At 51.5% G+C, this 18,135-nt stretch overlaps 11 protein-coding genes across 11 annotated transcripts; 5 read left to right on the top strand and 6 right to left on the bottom strand.

Moving 5' to 3' along the window:
* Positions 1-325: 325 nt before the first annotated feature.
* TPA1 (oxidative DNA demethylase) lies at positions 326-2,200 on the top strand (the record flags this gene model as incomplete). The annotated part of the gene is made up of 1 exon (XM_002551578.1): positions 326-2,200. One exon carries the CDS (start codon positions 326-328, stop codon positions 2,198-2,200), a length of 1,875 nt encoding a protein of 624 aa, XP_002551624.1.
* Positions 2,201-2,300: 100 nt separating this feature from the next.
* On the bottom strand, positions 2,301-3,272 carry GVP36 (Gvp36p; the record flags this gene model as incomplete). Its single annotated transcript, XM_002551579.1, has 1 exon — positions 2,301-3,272. One exon carries the CDS (start codon positions 3,270-3,272, stop codon positions 2,301-2,303), a length of 972 nt encoding a protein of 323 aa, XP_002551625.1.
* A 306-nt stretch (positions 3,273-3,578) lies between these two features.
* Positions 3,579-4,820, top strand: PKP1 (protein kinase PKP1; the record flags this gene model as incomplete). Its single annotated transcript, XM_002551580.1, has 1 exon — positions 3,579-4,820. The coding sequence occupies one exon, from the start codon at positions 3,579-3,581 to the stop codon at positions 4,818-4,820; it is 1,242 nt and encodes a 413-aa protein (XP_002551626.1).
* An 89-nt stretch (positions 4,821-4,909) lies between these two features.
* On the bottom strand, positions 4,910-5,425 carry RSM18 (mitochondrial 37S ribosomal protein bS18m; the record flags this gene model as incomplete). Its single annotated transcript, XM_002551581.1, has 1 exon — positions 4,910-5,425. One exon carries the CDS (start codon positions 5,423-5,425, stop codon positions 4,910-4,912), a length of 516 nt encoding a protein of 171 aa, XP_002551627.1.
* A 663-nt stretch (positions 5,426-6,088) lies between these two features.
* JHD1 ([Histone H3]-lysine-36 demethylase) lies at positions 6,089-7,495 on the top strand (the record flags this gene model as incomplete). Its single annotated transcript, XM_002551582.1, has 1 exon — positions 6,089-7,495. The coding sequence occupies one exon, from the start codon at positions 6,089-6,091 to the stop codon at positions 7,493-7,495; it is 1,407 nt and encodes a 468-aa protein (XP_002551628.1).
* A 184-nt stretch (positions 7,496-7,679) lies between these two features.
* On the top strand, positions 7,680-8,543 carry CBR1 (cytochrome-b5 reductase; the record flags this gene model as incomplete). The annotated part of the gene is made up of 1 exon (XM_002551583.1): positions 7,680-8,543. One exon carries the CDS (start codon positions 7,680-7,682, stop codon positions 8,541-8,543), a length of 864 nt encoding a protein of 287 aa, XP_002551629.1.
* Positions 8,544-8,706: 163 nt separating this feature from the next.
* On the bottom strand, positions 8,707-10,275 carry HOM3 (aspartate kinase; the record flags this gene model as incomplete). The annotated part of the gene is made up of 1 exon (XM_002551584.1): positions 8,707-10,275. One exon carries the CDS (start codon positions 10,273-10,275, stop codon positions 8,707-8,709), a length of 1,569 nt encoding a protein of 522 aa, XP_002551630.1.
* A 577-nt stretch (positions 10,276-10,852) lies between these two features.
* KLTH0A04026g (cytochrome b5-like heme/steroid binding domain-containing protein) lies at positions 10,853-11,554 on the bottom strand (the record flags this gene model as incomplete). Its single annotated transcript, XM_002551585.1, has 1 exon — positions 10,853-11,554. The coding sequence occupies one exon, from the start codon at positions 11,552-11,554 to the stop codon at positions 10,853-10,855; it is 702 nt and encodes a 233-aa protein (XP_002551631.1).
* Positions 11,555-12,905: 1,351 nt separating this feature from the next.
* On the top strand, positions 12,906-13,781 carry AGE2 (GTPase-activating protein AGE2; the record flags this gene model as incomplete). The annotated part of the gene is made up of 1 exon (XM_002551586.1): positions 12,906-13,781. The coding sequence occupies one exon, from the start codon at positions 12,906-12,908 to the stop codon at positions 13,779-13,781; it is 876 nt and encodes a 291-aa protein (XP_002551632.1).
* A 204-nt stretch (positions 13,782-13,985) lies between these two features.
* PIC2 (Cu/Pi carrier) lies at positions 13,986-15,026 on the bottom strand (the record flags this gene model as incomplete). Its single annotated transcript, XM_002551587.1, has 1 exon — positions 13,986-15,026. The coding sequence occupies one exon, from the start codon at positions 15,024-15,026 to the stop codon at positions 13,986-13,988; it is 1,041 nt and encodes a 346-aa protein (XP_002551633.1).
* A 1,551-nt stretch (positions 15,027-16,577) lies between these two features.
* On the bottom strand, positions 16,578-17,876 carry KLTH0A04092g (CBM21 domain-containing protein; the record flags this gene model as incomplete). The annotated part of the gene is made up of 1 exon (XM_002551588.1): positions 16,578-17,876. One exon carries the CDS (start codon positions 17,874-17,876, stop codon positions 16,578-16,580), a length of 1,299 nt encoding a protein of 432 aa, XP_002551634.1.
* Positions 17,877-18,135: the final 259 nt, after the last annotated feature.

Below are 18,135 nucleotides of genomic sequence, written 5' to 3' on the forward strand. Positions count from 1 at the left end.
GTGTCGCAGCCCCCATCTCCATATTCATTCATGTTACATAGTACAAAGCAAGAAATATCCAGACCGCAGGAGGGCGCGGTTCCCTGGTGGACTCTTCCTTTGGAGAGTCTCGGTCTGCGTAGTCAAAGTTCCTTGAGTTGACCCCATACGTATGTAATGCTATATCCAAAATAAGAAAAAAACAAAAATCCTTCAAGATTGTTATAATCAGCCGATGAAGAGAGCTCATCTCATACTTGGTAAACGAGAGGATATAAAAAGCCGGTATTTTGAGCGTATCGCCTAGGTTTTACTACCGGAAATTCGGGCCAACAACACTGCGGTTATGAAGAGGAATTCTGCGCCATCGGGAGATCAACAACCCAAGAAACAGCCTACAAATGAGGTGGGGAAAGTCAAGTCTCTTTTCAACGCCAAGATTTGGGATCCCAAGTTCCAGAAGGACCTAAGACAGGAGATCCACGACTCCAAGCCTTACAATTGGGGTACTATCCGCGATCTGGTCGACGATGACCTTCTGCGCGCCGTGAGGAAAGAGGTTGAAACACAAATCCATTTTACGAAGAAGGAGACAGACATTTACAAAGTCAACCAGAGTGGAGATTTGGCCAACCTTTCGGGTCTAGACTGGGAGGATCTTTCGCGTCTGCCCAACCTGTGCAAGCTGCGTGAGATCTTGTACTCTGAAGTGTATCGGGACGTGATTTCGTACGTCACTGGCGCGGGTAAATTATCTGGCTCCAAGATGGACATGTCTATCAACACCTACACAAAGGGCTGCCACCTTCTAACGCATGACGATGTGATTGGCTCTAGAAGAGTCAGTTTCATCTTGTATCTCCCAGATCCTAACACGCGTTGGAAGGACCACTACGGTGGAGGGCTGCGTCTCTTCCCAAGCATCGTTGCGAACGTGCCACACAGTGACCACAGCGCCAAGCTGGTCCCTCAATTCAATCAAATCGCATTCTTCCAAGTGCAGCCTGGCTTTTCTTTCCACGATGTCGAAGAGGTTCGCGTAAACAGACATCGTCTGTCGATTCAGGGCTGGTACCATATCCCACAAGAGGGCGAAAAAGGCTACATCCCAGGAGAAGAGGAGGAATGGGTTAAAACAAACACAAGTACGCTAGCACAATTGGAGTCTAACGTGTTGCAAGATTACGAGTTCCCCAAGGGAGAGAGAGATGTTTTGCCGCCTCATCAGATAAAACATTTTGAAAATCTCCTGCATAACCAGCCTGCCAACCAAGAAGCTGAGAATGAAGCCACTGAGCAGCCATTGCCCGACATGAGGTTCCTGACCAAGGAAGAAATGAAGTTCCTGTCGAGCTTTGTGAGCCCTGAATATCTGACACCTGAAGGCATCTCAAGACTCCAGACACAGTTTCTTGAAAAGTCGCATCTCCAGATTGAAGACTTCCTTAACGATGAGAGATCAGACCTTCTGAAAAAACTGATCAAGAGAGATGAGTTTGAGAAGGATTGCCCATACGAAAGCGTTAACGTTGAGAGACCATGGAAAACCGCAATGCCGCCTCATAAGTGGAGATACCTGTACATTGATGGTAAGTCTCATGAGAACTTCCGCAATGAACAAGACATCCTCGATAATCTGAACAATGAAGAGAGGCCAAATTATGTCCTTCTCAAGCAAACCTTAGACAAGTCGAAGCATGACACAGAAACGGAACTAATAACTGTTGCAGAATTTCTACAAAGCACTGCTTTCAAGAAATATCTTGCTTTGGTCACTCTCCTATCGCCAATAAGTGAACAGGTCCTAATTAGACGTTTCCGCCCCGGAAAAGATTTTACGTTGGCCACCCAGCTCAACAAAAATGCGTTATTAAAGGATGTCGAGGGGCTTGTTGATGCAGTCCTCGAGGGGACTCTGTGCCTGACCCCAAGCAATGGATGGGAATCCGGGGAAGTCGGCGGTTACGAATTGTATATGGACAACCAAGAAGAGAGCGAAAACATGGACAAAGACATTGAAGACGCAGCTGTCTACAAGAGCGATGATACAGGGGACGCTGTGTTGATCAACAAGCCACCTAGCTGGAACTCCTTGAACCTTGTTCTGAGAGATGAAAGTGTTTTACAATTCATCAAGTATGTAAGTTGGTCCGCAAAGTCCAGTCGCTGGGACATCACTGCGCAGTGGGACGTCAAGGCTGTAGACGGTGACGACAAATGAGCGTCAAATGTTAGGATTGTAATATGGACGGAGATGTCAAACGAACGTAAATGAATAATCATAAGAGATACGATAGATAACTCTAGTAGCGTCTTCTAGCCTAAGCTGATTCAAGCTGAGGTAAGAATTCCGATAAAAGCTCATACGATTGCTTGTGGTAGTCTGCCTGGGCAGCCACGAGCTCACGAAGCTCCTTCAGAAGCTCGGAGGATCCAGCCACCTTTTGCATGACGACGACAGCATCGTCAGTAGCTTGAGCGAACTCATCCTCTAGAGACTCCATTTGAACTCTCAAGGAAGCCTCCTTTTCAGGCTTCGCATTCGCGAGGTTGGAACGCGCAATGTCGTATTGCAGTCTCTTGTGTTCAACGTTTTTGCGGGCCTTCTGGGCCTCGTTCAAATCGTTGGCCAGGATGTCCCTCAATTTCTTGTTGAACCTTGTCTGGATCAAAGTGTCCTGCTGCAACCTTGCTTGAGCAACCTTGGCCTGAACGTCGCTGTACTTTAGGAGAGCGTTGGAGACTTCAGAGTCATCGCCGCCAACGGACTTGTTAAGGTACTCACTAGACGTTAATGCGACCTTACTCAACGCATAGTTAAGGGTCTTGGGGTCCTTGTGAGGGCCGGGTGCGATCAGCACGGACTGTGCTTCGTTGGTGGATGTGGCGCGGGACAAGTCGTGCAGCTTTCCAGCCACGACGCTAGAAAACTCATTGACCGAGTCTCTGACGTTGTTAGGGTAGTCGTAGCTTTCGTTTTCGTACACCTGCGTGACTTTCAAGAAGTTCTCGTAAACAAGTCTCACCCTGTCGATTTTGTTTTCCAATTCAACATATTCTTGGGGTAATTGCGAAATGTCAGTGACCTGCCCGAGCTTCTCTTGCACTAAACGCTGGGTAGATTGCGCGAACGATGGAAGCTGGGTAGTCAGGTCCTGAGTCCTCTGCGAGACAGCGGACGACAAGTCCCTGAACTTCTTGTCCAGCTGCGCATCCTGGGCTCTTTGAGAAACTTGGCTTGACAACTCCTGAAGCTTCTTGTTGACCGAGTCAGCAAAGTTGTTGAAAGACATTCTGGTTTGGGACGTTAATGGCTAGATGAGCTCGGTCTAAAGTGAGTTTTTCAGTCAATTCGGTGACCTCCTTATATAATTTCTTCGGTTTTAAAGTATTTAAAGGTTCAAGGACTTTTTCGTCTCAAAATACCGATGAATCACCAGTAAATGATAAGTTCTTCAAAGGCCCGAAAGTCATTATCTTGACTATTCAACACTCTTAAGCAGCGCGGTAAGAGCCTGGTTTAGATATTCAAATAATTTTGTTTTCCGGAGGTGACGTCTTTCATCGTTGAGCGTATTGTTGAGTGCATTCCTCTTATCATGTTCGCGCGACACTCTCAGCTCGCTGGTCGGGGTTTAAAACAATTAGCTATCACTGTTAAGCTGCCGAGACTCATTTTTCACTCTTGCGCTACGCGGCAGAGCTATTCTACCAAAACATCAATGCGCGAGAAACTGAAGGAAGTGGGATTTGAAGAACTGTACAGAATCCGGTCTAATACACAGCTTTTGATTCAAGACTTTGCCAAAAAGCCTATTCCACCACTGTCTTATGAGTTCCTAACGCAGTACAAGGTGCCACTGACAGAAAATCAAAAATACACGCTCACAATCCAGACTGTAAACTTGCTGCTAATGTACACATGTCGCCGGTTGGTCGCCATACAGCGACTGCCATACATCGCAGTATTGAATCCCAACATAGAGCAGACAAACAGATTGTATCTCAGGACGCTGGAAAGTCTTCTGTCACTAAACTACCCATATGGCCTTCATGATCAAGGCGTCATGACAAAAAAGCTCACAGAGTTTTTGGACGACCACCAGGACACACTGGTCACTCTCTCTCGTGGATTTCAGGAAATTATGGATTTTTTCCCAAAAGAGGCAGTGTTTGACTTCCTAAATCTTCACTTGCGGGACCGCATAGCCATGAAACTTCTCGCAACGCATTACCTGGCGCTCGTTTCTCAGAAGTCGAATGAGGAGCCTGTAATCGGTGTGCTTCACAAGAATCTGAAGATTTCTGAGCTAGTGCGGCGGGTTGAAGAATTCGTGGGAGACTTGTGCTTTGTGAAATATGACCATCAACTGCCCATCGAGATATTGGAGGGTGAAGACGTGACGTTCCCATGCATTCCCACAGATCTTGAGTATGTTCTCACAGAAATTCTCAAAAACTCTAGTCGAGCTCACATCGAAAACTCTGTCCCCGAGAATAACACTGCCGAGAAGCCGATTGAGGTCACTATAGTGCGCAACGACAACGACTTGAAGATTAGGATTCGAGACTTTGGAGGTGGCATCCCACCAGACGTTGAAGACCGCATGTTCGACTACTCCTACAGCACCGTTAACAGCGATGCGAAAGATAGTGGAATGAGTGCATACGTTATTCCAGGAGAAGACGTTTGCAACGTATCTGGCATGGGGTTTGGCTTGCCAATGTGTAAGGCATACATGGAGATGTTCGGGGGAAGCGTCGACATTCAGAGCCTATGGGGATGGGGTACAGACGCGTACATCTGTTTGAAGGGCCCTAGTCCCAACTTATTGAAGTGACGGGGCATTTTCTAAATGATGCATGACAATATATTGGTTTTAGTACTATTTACATATAACGCGGTTATTTATTCACAGAGACAGGGTGTTCATATTTTACCCATGATCCTGGATGGCAGGTAAGATACGTCACGGTGTGTCTTGGACATCAGCCCGATGGCCTGGCATCTTCTGATGGCTTTGCTCAAACGGCGCTGGTTCTTGGCAGACAGACCGGTCACGTCTCTGTGCAAGATCTTCCCAGAGGACGTCACGAACTGTGACAGGAACTCCGGGTTCGTGTACAGGTCCAGCGGGTCCACGCCATTCTTGTCAAAAAGGTCGTTGGACGAGTTTTTGGAGGAGAACTTCTTGTCAAGGTGCAGCCTTGCCAACGAGAAGTCGAAAGGGTCATAGGTAGTACCGCTCTGGAACTTTTTTACCAGTCTAGGGTCTATTCTCTTGGGCTGGGACGAAGCGGAGCCTGGGTCCCGGGCCTTCACGTTGATTTGTGACTTTTCGTTGGGAGTCAGCTTGATCTTAAAAGAGAGGTTTTGCTTAGGGATTCCAGAGGTAAAAGCCCTCTTCGGGATTGAAACATGCCAGCTAGTCCTCAGAGATAGCATTGTGGTGCGTGTGATCGTATTTGGACCCTAATGTCGATGTTTTTCTGTTCGTGTTATCGACTTGGAATGCAATTATCCTGGGAAATTTTTCAATAATGATAAATCTTGTGCGATGCCACTTATGAAATATAACTAAAGCCTTTGGCATGGAGAGAAGTAAATCGAAAGCCGCCTCTCCCCAAAACCCGTCCTCGTAGTGATTTTGTCTCTTCAGATCCCTTGAGATTTTTGTTCATCTTTGCCCTCTGATATTCAATAATTCGACCCAACTATACCGGCGCCTACACATGTATGTAAGTTTTACATCAAGCTTCAAAGGCTTGGAAAGGCCAGAGTCATATACTATACACCCAAGCAGCCTGCTCGACCATATTCTTAAACGCTGGCGTGCTTACTTGGCATGCTTCGCATACAGCGCGCCGGGATATTTCAGTTTTAAGTGTCCACACGATCGTGAAGACATAAAAAAACCGGGATATGTAGCCCTTTCTACCAATTACGAAAAGCGTTACCGCAATGGTGAGACACTTCTCCGCCTACGCTTACACTTGCTCAAGCGAGCTCTGCTACTACTGTCGTACTGAGCGAAAAACATCTAAAAAATATCAGTGACATTAAAAGAGTTGGTAGATTTCCGCGAGAATCCAGCCCTTATTCTCCAAAATGACCAAAGATGTGTGCTCCTATTGCTCCTCGGACGGCGCAGATGGGGCAGTCTGGGTTCAGTGTGAGGTGTGCGACCAATGGGTCCACGTAACGTGCATTCCCATCAAATACCTGACAAACGAAATGAGAGAGCCATTAGACTCTTACCCAAAGCTGGCGCGGCAAATCAAGCGATTTAGCTGCTCCGCGCATGGGAGCCCAGTTCTAGAGGTCAAAAGCACAAGCAAAAAGAGAAAAATAGAACCTACAGCGCCAGCGAAGGTCGGCAAACGACAGGGCTTGCGAAAGAAGAAGCAGGTTGATTACATTTCCCTGAATGAAGGCGATGACAAGCGGCTGAAAGACGAGCACCCGCATATGCATGCATTTCTAGCATGTTTTTCAAAATGGGAAAACAAGACCAATGTCATCGAGAGCTCCAGGCTGGAGCGCGACTTCAACGCCATCACGATTCCAATGAAAGTTCAGGACCCTGAAAATTCAGGCATGCGAATTCCTGAATATTCAGAAGGCAGAGCCTTCACAGTGGACACAGTCACTAAGTTCCTGGGTGCAGATTACCCTGTTGACGTGATGGACGTGCAGTCGCAGCAGAATTCAACCTGGTCAATGTCACAATGGAATCAATACTTTACAGAGACGGCGGCAGATGCAAGGGACAGGATACGGAACGTTATTTCGCTCGAGGTCTCTCATGTTGATCAGTTTAAGACAGGGCTGCGGCGGCCCCGTGTCGTTGAATCTCATGACCTTGTCGACCTCCTATGGGAGGAAGTGAAGGACGACATCCCGAGGCCCAAAGTCACAAAATATGTTTTGATGTCAGTGGGGAATGCGTATACCGACTTTCACTTAGATTTTGCCGGAACCTCGGTGTATTACAAGGTGATTTTCGGATCAAAGAAGTTTATTTTGTTTCCGCCCACGCCGCACAATCTTAAGGCTTACGAGAGTTGGTGTGGTAACGACCATCAAAACCTCATTTTTCTCGGCGACCAGCTGGAGCAAGGTGTCGCGATGGAGCTACGAGCAGGCGATTTGTTCATGATCCCTTCTGGGTTCATTCATGCGGTATTCACCCCACAGGACTCGCTAGTCGTTGGGGGCAATTTTCTTACTCTCAGAGACCTTGCGACACAACTTGTGGTAACAGAAATCGAGAAGCTCACCAAGGTGCCCAAGAAATTTACGTTTCCCCAATTTGAAGCTGTAATGGGTAAAACAGCAGAGCTGACTCTACAAAAATCGGGCACTGACGAAGATTTGGCTTTAAGCATTGAGAAAGAAGAAGCACTACTGGAATACATTAAGACACCGACGTTCAAATACAAACCTGTAAATTTTTCAACAAAGAGGGAGCTAATATCGCAGTTTCAAAAGCATATCGAAGCTCGAAGCGATTAAGCGCTGGCTATTTTATGGAAAGCCAATATGCCTGGCGCCACCAAAAAGCCGTTGGGTACTTTAACGACCGTTACGTATACAGTGATTATATTTAAATACTAAAAAGTTTTCAGAATTCAACAAGATGGGCATGGCTCGATAATCTGGGGTTTCACAAGTTCCTTCAGGGCTGGTTAATTATATCATGGATTCGCTGCCATTCGACTCGAAAACACTATTAATTGGGGGGTTTGTGGCCTTCTTCGTCATTACACTCGCCTCCCGGTTCTTGGGATCAAAGAAGGCGATTCCAGTGTTGATCAAGGACCAATACCAGGAATTCCCCTTGGTTTCAAAAACTGTCTTGACCCACAACACGGCAGTTTACAGGTTCGGCCTGCCAAAGCAATCTGATGTGCTCGGACTTCCAATCGGCCAGCACATCTCGATCAAGGGAAACTTGCCAGACGGCAAGGAGATCATGAGATCTTACACTCCCACCTCCTTGGACTCAGACTCCGTTGGTTTCTTCGAATTGTTGATCAAGTCTTATGATCAAGGTAACGTCTCTAAGATGATCGGAGAGCTCCAAATCGGCGACAAGATCAAAGTGCGCGGCCCTAAAGGATTCTACACATACACCCCTAATATGAATTCCGAGATCGGCATGATCGCCGGTGGCACTGGTATTGCTCCCATGTATCAAATCATCAAGGCTATACACTCTGACCCAAAAGACCGTACAAAAGTGTCTATCGTTTACGGTAGTCAGACTGAAGATGACATTCTATTGAAGAAAGAGCTGGACGCAATTGTCGAGTCTAACCCAGAACAGTTCAAGGTCCACTACCTTCTGGACAAGCCTGCTAGGGACACTTGGACTGGCGGCGTTGGATACGTTACTCCTGACGTCATGAAAAGCTACCTTCCAGCACCCGGTCCAGGCGCCCAATTGCTTGTCTGCGGCCCTCCAGGCATGGTTTCCTCTGTGAAGAAGAATGCTGTTGCTCTAGGCTTCGAGAAGGCTAAACCTGTCTCCAAAATGGGTGATCAAGTCTTCGTCTTCTGAGGGAGCGACTTTAATAATCTCTATACAGATCTCATCAAAACATTTCATTGAAAAGTATCGAATTTATTTACAGTCACGCTTTGAACTCTCTATAAACAAAGCTGGTATAGGTAAATTCTCTCTTTACTAATCTTTTCGTTAATGCCCGCAGCCGGCTGCGCATTTACAGCGCAAGTCTCTTGATCTGCTCGAGTTTTTCGTTCACAGCTTTCCCAAGCTCAACCTCTGTGTTCAGGTCCAAAAGTTTCGAGTGAATTGACTGCAGAGCCTTAATGGCATTGTCTTCATCGATCACGCAGGAGATGTTGATCTCGTTAGCACCCTGAGAAATCATCTCGATATTAATGCCTTGCTCGGCCAGGGTTGTGAACATCGTACCGGCGATACCAATAAACTGTTTCATTTGCTTACCGACCAACGAAATAATGACAAGTTTCTTAGTGAGTTCAACTGACCCGAGCTTTTTCAGCTCCTCGACAGCCTTCTTCAGAGCTTTCGCCGAGTCGTTGTCCGGCACGGGCAAAGCCATGGAAACATGAACCTCGGAAGTAGAAATCAAATCTACAACCAGCTTGTATTTGTCCAGTGTGGTAAATATTTGGGCCAAGAAGCCGTGCGACAATGTCTTTTTATTGGAATGAATGCTGACAACGTATATGTCACTTTTGCTGGTGATGGCTGTAGCACCACGCCTCCTCTGCTCAAAGAAGGAGTTGCTCAATGTGACTGGTGGGTGAGGAGGAGTAGATTCACCCTTCTTTGCGACATTGTCAGGATAAATAACAGTGCCGTCGCCTCTAGGGTTCTGAACGTTCTTGATTCTGATTGGAATCTTGGCTCTGATAACCTGCTCCATGGTGAATGGGTGGATAACCTCAGAACCGTAGTAGGTCAACTCGGAGGCCTCTTCTGGAGTAACGCTGGCAAGGAGTCTAGCCTGTGGCACCTTACGAGGGTCTGCTGTGAAGATACCATCGACTTCTTTCCAAACTTGAAGCTCGTCGGCGTTGAGGCCGACAGCGATCAAGGCTGCGCAAAGGTCAGTGTACCCACGACCAACACCATTCAGAAGACCCATGGGGACCAGACCAAAGAACCCAGTAATAACAGGAACGACGGGCTCGCCTTTGGCATGTAGATCAAGAACAGGTTGCAGTTTCTCCTTGAAAGCCATCACTAAAAATGTGTAGAAGCTGGTATCCAGGGTGCCCTGCCGGCATTCGTAATCGTGGGGAATAACTGAAGACAAATCCACGTACTGCGCTGGAACTCCGTGTTCGTTACACAAGGCAGCCATGAACAAGCAGCTGAGCTTCTCACCGCACGACATGACGAGATCCATTGTCCTCAGCGACACCTCGCCCAAAACTTGCGACGCATTGAGGTATTTTTCAACCAAATCTAGCTCCGCAATGGTATCTTGAATCAACTTCTTCTGCAGCTCAGGGTTGCTGATGCGCTGTTTGGCGTTCGAGATATGGTCGTCTCTCACCTTCTGCAGGACCTCAGCGAAGCTTGGGTCGCTGTTACACACTAGGTCACATGCTCTCAAAAGACGCGAAGTGGTTCCCTCGGCCTTAGTATCGCTTGAGCGCGCAGAACACACTACAGCCACGTTGTTCTTGAACTGCGTTGTGTAGACTTTCACGATTTCATCGACTATTTGCTCGGGAAATTTACCGACACTGGTCCCGCCAAATTTCTGGACGATCCAATTTGTTTGAAGAGCCATACTTTAATATTGAGGAAGCGAAAGATTGATGAAGCTGAGTGGGCTGCAAAAAGTCCCTGTTAGCTCTCGAGAAGACTCACGGTTACAGATTGAAGGTCTCTTCTTTTGACCTTCCGAAAATGAATAATGATTTATATAATATACATGGCGAAAAAATTTCTTTCAGCGGGCCACTGAGTCATGTTGACCATTCCACCGAGACGGTGGAACGTTAATGAACCGGCAGTTGGGAACGCTTGCTAACAGGCTTCTGGTGCTTGCTTAATTCCTCCTCTTGGTGTCTAAAATATAATTCAAGGAGCCGAAGAGCCAGTAAACACGTAGCTTGCTGCCACGCCACAGTTTTCCTCCTGGAAGTGACACTTTGTTTTTGGAACTAAACCTACAAGCAGCGGATTAAGGAACTGAAACATAGCTCATGGCAAGCACCCCGGACAGCAGATAGGGTCCAGAAATGATTTTTTTTCGTCTTAAGCAGCTCACGCCCGAGCTGTTATGCTGTACACCTCCTTTGCCATGCATGGCTTGGGAGGCTACCCTAAAAAGACTGAGGCGCACAATAGTTGTGTACGCCATTCTATAACGACCACGAGGGTATATCGAAGTTCTCGCCTGCCATCTCTTCCGGCAAGGCCCCTAATACCACGTGCTCCATCATACTCGGGCATCGCAGCTTAACGTAGACTAGCATTATTATGCAAACGCCCATCACGACGGCGATAGCTAGAGCGTTGAGTTCACGGCGGACTTCGGCGTCGCCCTTGTAGACACTGGGGTTTCTCGATCGCAGCTCGCCAGTGGCCCATTTAAGGTTCCGGAAGCCCAAAGGGGTCTCCGGCACATGCTTAACCCAGGTCCAGAGTTGCTCCCAGTATGAGCTGTGCTCAGGAGCGAACTCTGAGGCCTGCTGTTGTTTTTGTGGTGTCGACAGTGCTGTTGTAACTGGTCTGGCCTTCAGCACTCCGACACAAGCCCCCGAACCCAAGTCGAACATTAGGGACTCCATCGAATGGCCCACATCATCAAACTGAGCGGTAGCGTCTTTGCCCGCGAGCTTCAGCATCACCTGCGCCCCGCCGGGATGTTGTGTCAGGTATCTGGACACGTCGTAGACCGCGCCATGGATCGCAAGCCAGCAGTCTTCCGCGCTCGTATGAGTCGCCAACTCTTCCCGCGATATTACAGGCGGCTGTTCCAGCACAGTGTGCTCAGCCGCGCCGAGGTCCTGTTCCTCCTTTTCCAGGCAAAACCGGACTTTTTTCTGGCTCTCAAGCGGCATCGTGCGACAGTGCAATAGGGAGTATAGTAGCTAAGATTCGATAGTAGATCTTCTTGTTGCTGCGTGGGCTTGCTTCTGGTCTTCCACGCAAGCTGGACGGTTTTGTTGATATTGAATCTTGTTTTTATCAGTACGTTATTCCTTCTTAGCGATAGCGAAAAATGCAAGAATATTGATAAATGGTCCTATTTAGGACGGAAAGTCAATGTGGAACGTGTTTTCGCTTTCAAGACGGCTAATTTTGGGTCTTCAGAGTCCGGTTTGAGTTCTATCAGTAGTCTCCTTGAATGCTAAAGTTGCTCTGGTGTTCGATATTGTCAAACCGTTATTGGAATTGTCTAATTTTTTCGGTGATTAAGGAAATATAATATTCCGAGTCCCGTCAATATAACCCCGGTTGGCGAATGGAAGGATTCTCCTGCTAGCGTCCTTCTAGTCTAGCGGAATGTAGTGCGCAACGTGTTATAGTCTGACATGTATTTAGAGTTTTTCCCGATCTGAAGTTCTAGGGTAGGGGGCCCTCCTTGTAATGAGTTTCCGGGAAGAAGAATGTTGCTCACAAGTTCGTGAGTTGGTAGCTCTGAAGGGCTGTAGTGCTGGCGGACAGGTTCATTCACGTCGCCAGCGGCCTCATTCTCTGTTCAGGGTTTAAAGCTTTGAGGTGGCTAGTAAATATAAGTGAGGTTTGTGCCATGCGTCTGCGACCTGCTCAAGTATAGTACGCTCAATCAGGAAAGAAGAGCAGTTTGGGTATTTACGAAATTGCTGTGCTCTGCTTTGTTGACTTAACTCTTGGCTGTCAAAGCTTGAGCCCGGGCTGCGAAATGAAGTGTGGCCTTGGGCTTGGCCAGAACATTTGGCATAGACACGATCCTAGCCTAAACCAAAAGGTTTCGATGCTAAACTGTCCCGTCTTCGCACTGCTCAAAATCGTAACCATCTCGGCCTGACAGCGAGAGTGTGTCTTCCACGTTCTCCGAGGGAAGGGGCGTCAAGCCACTGGCGCAAGGGCCTTGAGGCGGGTGAAGGGTTTTTCAAAGAGCTTTCATAGCCAAGCAAGCTGAACCAGTCTTGGAGCTTTGCGGCCGGCGGTCGTGTAGCTCATAGAAACATAGGCTCTTGGAGCCCGTGTTTCGCAACCGCTCATTTAAGAGGACGGCCGTCTCAGGTTAGCCAACGTGGATTCTAAATGATATCTAACAGACCTGTAAGTCCTCCGCGATCATTATTACCAACTAGAAGCCTCTGGTCTGTGGCTTGACAGTGATTGCTCGTTCCCTCGAAGCGATGACACCGCGAAACATTGTATCCACGTGACTGTAATGTATATTATCGCTATTTGATCGATATCATGTCAAACTTCCTCTGGAAACTGCAAAAATCTGGTAGTCGCATTGGTCCAATGAGCTCGCCAGCGATCAAGAAGGCTCTGGCAGCTTTACTACGCGATCCAAATAACAGCACATGTGCCGATTGCAAGACTGCAGGCCACCCTAGATGGGCTTCATGGTCTCTAGGTGTCTTTATATGTATAAAGTGCGCTGGGATTCACCGCTCTTTGGGCACGCATATCTCAAAGGTCAAATCGGTGGACCTGGATACCTGGCAGGAGGAGCACATGCGCAAAGTGGTTGAGTTCGGGAACAACGCTGCCGCAAACGCGGTTTACGAGTGCAAACTGTCAGGAAATCACACGCCTGAAGCGTCCAAGATCGCTGACTTCATAAGGAACAAATATGAGCTAAAGAAGTGGATTGGCAACGCCGCTGAGGTTTCTGCTCCTCCATCGCGCCCAAAAACGGTCGAGAAGAAGCCACAGGTCGCGCAGCAAGCGCACGGATCGCAGACTTCCCTCGTTTCACAGACCAGCAGTGCCCCAAGCCGATCCGCAACCTCATCGCAAGTCGACTTGAACCTGGCGTCTCCATCAGTGGCCTCGAGAACCACCTTGAATGCAGCTGCGAGGGAGCCAAGCGGCAGGCCGGACCTCAAGAAATCGATATTGTCGCTGTACTCGAGGCCCCGGACTTCAACAGCCAGCGTCGCCAGCGGAGCCAGCAACGCGAGCTTCTCGAGCTCCACGGGAACGCCAAGTATCGCGAGCAACTCCACCCCGGCCGCAGGCTACCCGCTGCCGGGCGCTAGCTTCTCACTGCCCGCCCAGACCAACACCACATCCAGCGCGTCGCTAGAGGACAACGACTTGTTCAAGAATGTGTGGTCGTGATCCGTTCCTGCGGCTGCTGGAGGCATCCAACACTGTGCAGCGCTACGTACTTGAAATAAAGATAAACGACCAATGACAGCGGGAGCTCGAGAAAAATGCGATCTTGGGTGCTTATCTTGACGTTGGAATATATGTGATATAAAGTATATGAAGGCGGAGGGGTTGTCGCTGTTGTTATTGTTGCTGGCGCTCGTGATAAACATATCAGCCGGTGGTTGGCAGGCCAACGGTGGCCTTGAAAGAGTCGTAGATCAACCACTGGAAACTCGTGAGAGTGCCGATCATGAGGATTCTGACCGCAAGCCCGTTCCACAGGCCCGGGAAGCCGATCTTGGCGTAGATGCGCGAGGTGGCCTCCATCATGGACTCGCCCTTCTTGCGCTCGTTGTTGACCTTGGACACCATCACGTCCGCCGGGTGCGAGACCACGGCGCACAGAATGCCGGCCAGGTAGCCGCCCGCGAACGAGACGCCGATCTGGCCCAGCTGCGACATCTCGCGCTTGGGCGTGGGCAGGCGCGCGTAGATCATCTCGACGATGCGCTCGAAAGATGTGAACTTACACATGGTGTAGGGGATCTGGCGGCACCACAGCGGCGTGATGCCCTTGTAGAGACTGGCGAAGCCCTCGGCGCCCACCATCTTGCTGTAGGCCTCAAAGACGTTGCGCGCGAACGGAGGCGGCACGGCGGTCTGCTGACGCACCTTGATGGCCTCCCAGGGACACAAGAAGAGGTCGGCGATGAACTCCGCGGACGCGGACGCGGCCAGGAAGATCCCGGTGCGGTACTGGTGCGCGGTTTCCGGCGACACCAGCTGCGAGTACTGGTGCTTGAAGAACTCGTAGCCGCCGTACTTGAACGCGCCCTGCAGCGAGTACCCGATCGCCGTGGCGCCGACGCCGGTGAAGATCTTGCCGACGCCGCCCTCGGTCTTGATGATCTGGCGCCAGCCCTCGAGGTTCGACTTGTACAGCGAGGAGTCTACTTGTCTTCTACATTTGACGAGGTCGAGCGGCGTGACCGCGGAGTGCGTGGGCCCGCACGCGACGAGGCCGCCGATCGTGCACGCCGCGTAGTAGTCAGGGGAGTATAGCTTGGGCGAGTTGAAAATGGACGAGTTTTGCGACATCAGTGCGGAGTGGGGACGGGGACGAGAACGCGGCTCGAGTGGATGAACCGGGAGACGACCCGGAAGCTGCCTGGGACGCTCGCTTATATAGTCGCGGAGTTGCGAGCGCACCATTCGCAACCGAAGCGTAATCCCGCAACCGGGCCGGGCGTCGCTGCGTACGACGCGCGGGGGGAGCAACAAAGGCGTGGACGCCGCATCCGAGTCACGTGCACTCTATCACCCTATACACGTGCTTCACACGTGCCTCTAATCACCCTGCACGTCGCATGCGCGCTCGGGTCTTGGCATTCCGACGGTCGCGTTCCACGGCGCGTTCCCGCTTCTGCTGCACCGCCGTGCGGCCCTTCGAATCTTAAACCTCTTCTTGTATTATGTATTACTATTTATTACCCTGAGTCGTAAGCATTATTAGCATATCGCGTGGCGGCCGTGCGCGGCCGCTGGCCCTCACAACAGAGGCACCACGCCTCTGTACCGCGTCATCGTCGCCTTGTGCGCGCGCATGTAGAACAGGCAGATCACCGCCAGGATGGAAAAGTAGACCTCCAGATCGTGCATTATCATTAATGTGTGTGTGTGTGTGTGTAAGCGCGGGCGTGTGCGTGCGAGTCTCGTCTAAGATATTCTAACTAGTGCGACACCGGCGTCCTGCGTGCGTGTCTGCTACTGTGTGATCGGCGAGAAAAGTGCTGTCGAGCTGCGGAAAGGCTTGTTTCTGCGTGTGAGTTGTACTGCTTACCACAAGAAGAGAATCCCGCGCACCAAACCATGACAACTGCTTAGGCGAATCCGCCTGCTTATATACACCTCACCGCCTGCTGCGATTTTGGCTTTGCTTTGTGTCGCAAAAAACTCCTGTAGCTTCCACATATCCCCAAGCGGCAGCGGTAGTGGTGCTAGGGCGCTAGGGCGTGCTAAGTTCTGCAGGATGAGTTTGAGCCAAAATGGCGCGCAAACGGGAACTCTGGCGCTGCCGCCCTGGCTCAGGTGCACACGCAGGAACGATCGGGTTTAACCCGTCCTCGAGATCGTTAATTCCGCGGCACCAGCTGCGGTGAGCAAGTAAGCAGGAAGGCACCTGCGGGCGCGCTCTGCGGTTTGCGCTGGGCGATGAGCAAAAACAAAAAAAAATACCCGAAACGTCCAAAGTAGGGCCGACAGCTCCGGCGATCCGGACTCGCAGGGGGCTAGAACAGGCGGCGGGCGGTGCGGTCACCGGGGACGGCGATCGGGGTCACGTGCCAGGGGTCCGGCGGCCGTCGGCCGCAGGCCGGGGTGTGCGGGTGTTTGGTGCTGGCGCTTAGCGCTCGCAGCGCTAAGCGGCGTGGGCGCAAGAGAGGGGTCCGCGGGTGGCTCGCGGCGCGGTGCGTGGGAAGGCCGAGGTCGGGATTGTATGGTTTTGCGGCGTGCGCGCCCGCGGCCGCGATGGGCGCAAATGTGTCAGTGGCAGATGTCGTTCAGGGTGACCTGGTGCCGCACGGCTTCGGTCACGCGGCGACGGCGGCAGCGGCCGGGGATCTGCGTGCTCGTTAAATGTGACGGTTCTTGCGATGCATAGTTTACGTAGCGCGGCTTTGGTGAGGGCGGCGGCAGGCGGCTCCGCGGCCGTTGTGTTCGTCTGGAGTGACCTGGGTGCGGGCGCCGTTGGCCTGCAACGGCGCCTCAGTGTGGCGGCCCGAACGGGTCCGTGAACCCCATGCGCTGGGCCGCGCACACCACGTCCACAACGTAGTTGCGCCCACCGTTGTTGTCCCAGTGCTCCACGCGCTCGTGCGAGCTCCGTGTCGTGTAGCGGATGCAGAACTCCAGCTTCACCAGGGCGAAGGCGGCCGCGGGCCCCGCCCGCGGCGCGCGCGGCGCGGCACCGCCGTCGTCGCCCAGTGTCGCCAGGTCGATGACCAGCTTGAAGCGGTCCATGCCCATGCCGGGCAGCACGTCGTCGCCGCTGCTCTCCCACACGCACTCGACTTCGTGCACAGTGCGCCAGTGGTCGCGCGTGTAGCGCACCACGACCTCTTTGTCGTAGAAAATGTTCTTGACCAGGACGTGGCCCACCAGGTAGTGCTGGTCCGCGATCAGCGACAGGTCCTGCAGAAAACAGTAGCTGTTGTGGGCGATGTTCAGGAAGATGTTGGACTTCAGGCTGCTCTGGTCGTCGTCGCTCAGGGTCGCGAAGTTCTCGCGGTACAGGCCCGGCTTCGTGGCGCCGTCCTTCTCGGCGCCCTTCGAGCGCAGCCGCTGGTAGCGCTTGCTGCGCCGCAGCCCGCTGCTCATGCGCTTCTCTATCTGCAGGTTCGACATGGTCATGGTAAGGTCCCGGGGCTCCGCGTCGCTGCCGTCGCTGCGTACGGCCGCGTCGGCTTGTAGTGTAAGCGTGTGCGGGTCCTCGTCCAGGGGGCCTTCCAGCACGTCCTGCGACGCCACGTCCAGCGGCGAGTCCTCCTGCCAGAAGTACTTGAACTTGACCACGTCGCGCTGGTCGAAGTGCACACTCTTGCTTCTCTGCGGGCCCGGCGGCGGCGCGCCGATCCTCTTGTCCGGCTCGCGCCCGCTGGGCGTCGCGGGCAGCGACCGCGACCGCTGCGCCAGCTTCAGGTTCGACCGCACCACCTCGCCGGACTTCTTGCGCACCAGCGGCGGCGGCTCGTTGTCCGCGTCGTCGCCGTCGCCGCTGCTGTTGTAGTAGTAGTTTTCGTTGGCGGGGAAGTAGGGGTTGACCCGCAGCTGCGAGGACACGTCCCCCGCCACGCTCCCGTCCGCGCTGGCCGGCGTCTGGCTGGAAAAGTAGTCGTCGTGCATCTCGTTCACCTGGACCTTGCCGCGGTTCAGGTCTGTGTTGCGCCGCAGCGACTCCTCCGCAAACGGCTTGGGCTGCGACACGCGCTGCGGCTTGTGCAGAAACGCAAGCGACCTGTTCATAACATCTCCGTTCGTGTCCGAAGGCGGCCTCCGGATGTACATCTGCTAGCCTCTAAAGTTGCTGCTTCGACAGCTGTTGCTGGAGCTCTTGTGTAGCGGCTGCTATTTATTGAATTGACACCCCGAATCAGCTCGAAGGCGTACCTCTTCCCTGGCCCCTGAAATTGCCCCTCTATTTACAGTCTCAAGTACCCTCCAGCTTTGCTGAAATTGACCTCGTCCTTCTATTTGTGCTCCTCGCACCGTTGAACTTTTCGCACGCTTTAAGTACCCGATGCCACACCCTTTGTGCCTTTGTTTT

Source organism: Lachancea thermotolerans (genome assembly GCF_000142805.1).
Source record: "Lachancea thermotolerans CBS 6340 chromosome A complete sequence".
Taxonomy (NCBI): domain Eukaryota; kingdom Fungi; phylum Ascomycota; class Saccharomycetes; order Saccharomycetales; family Saccharomycetaceae; genus Lachancea; species Lachancea thermotolerans.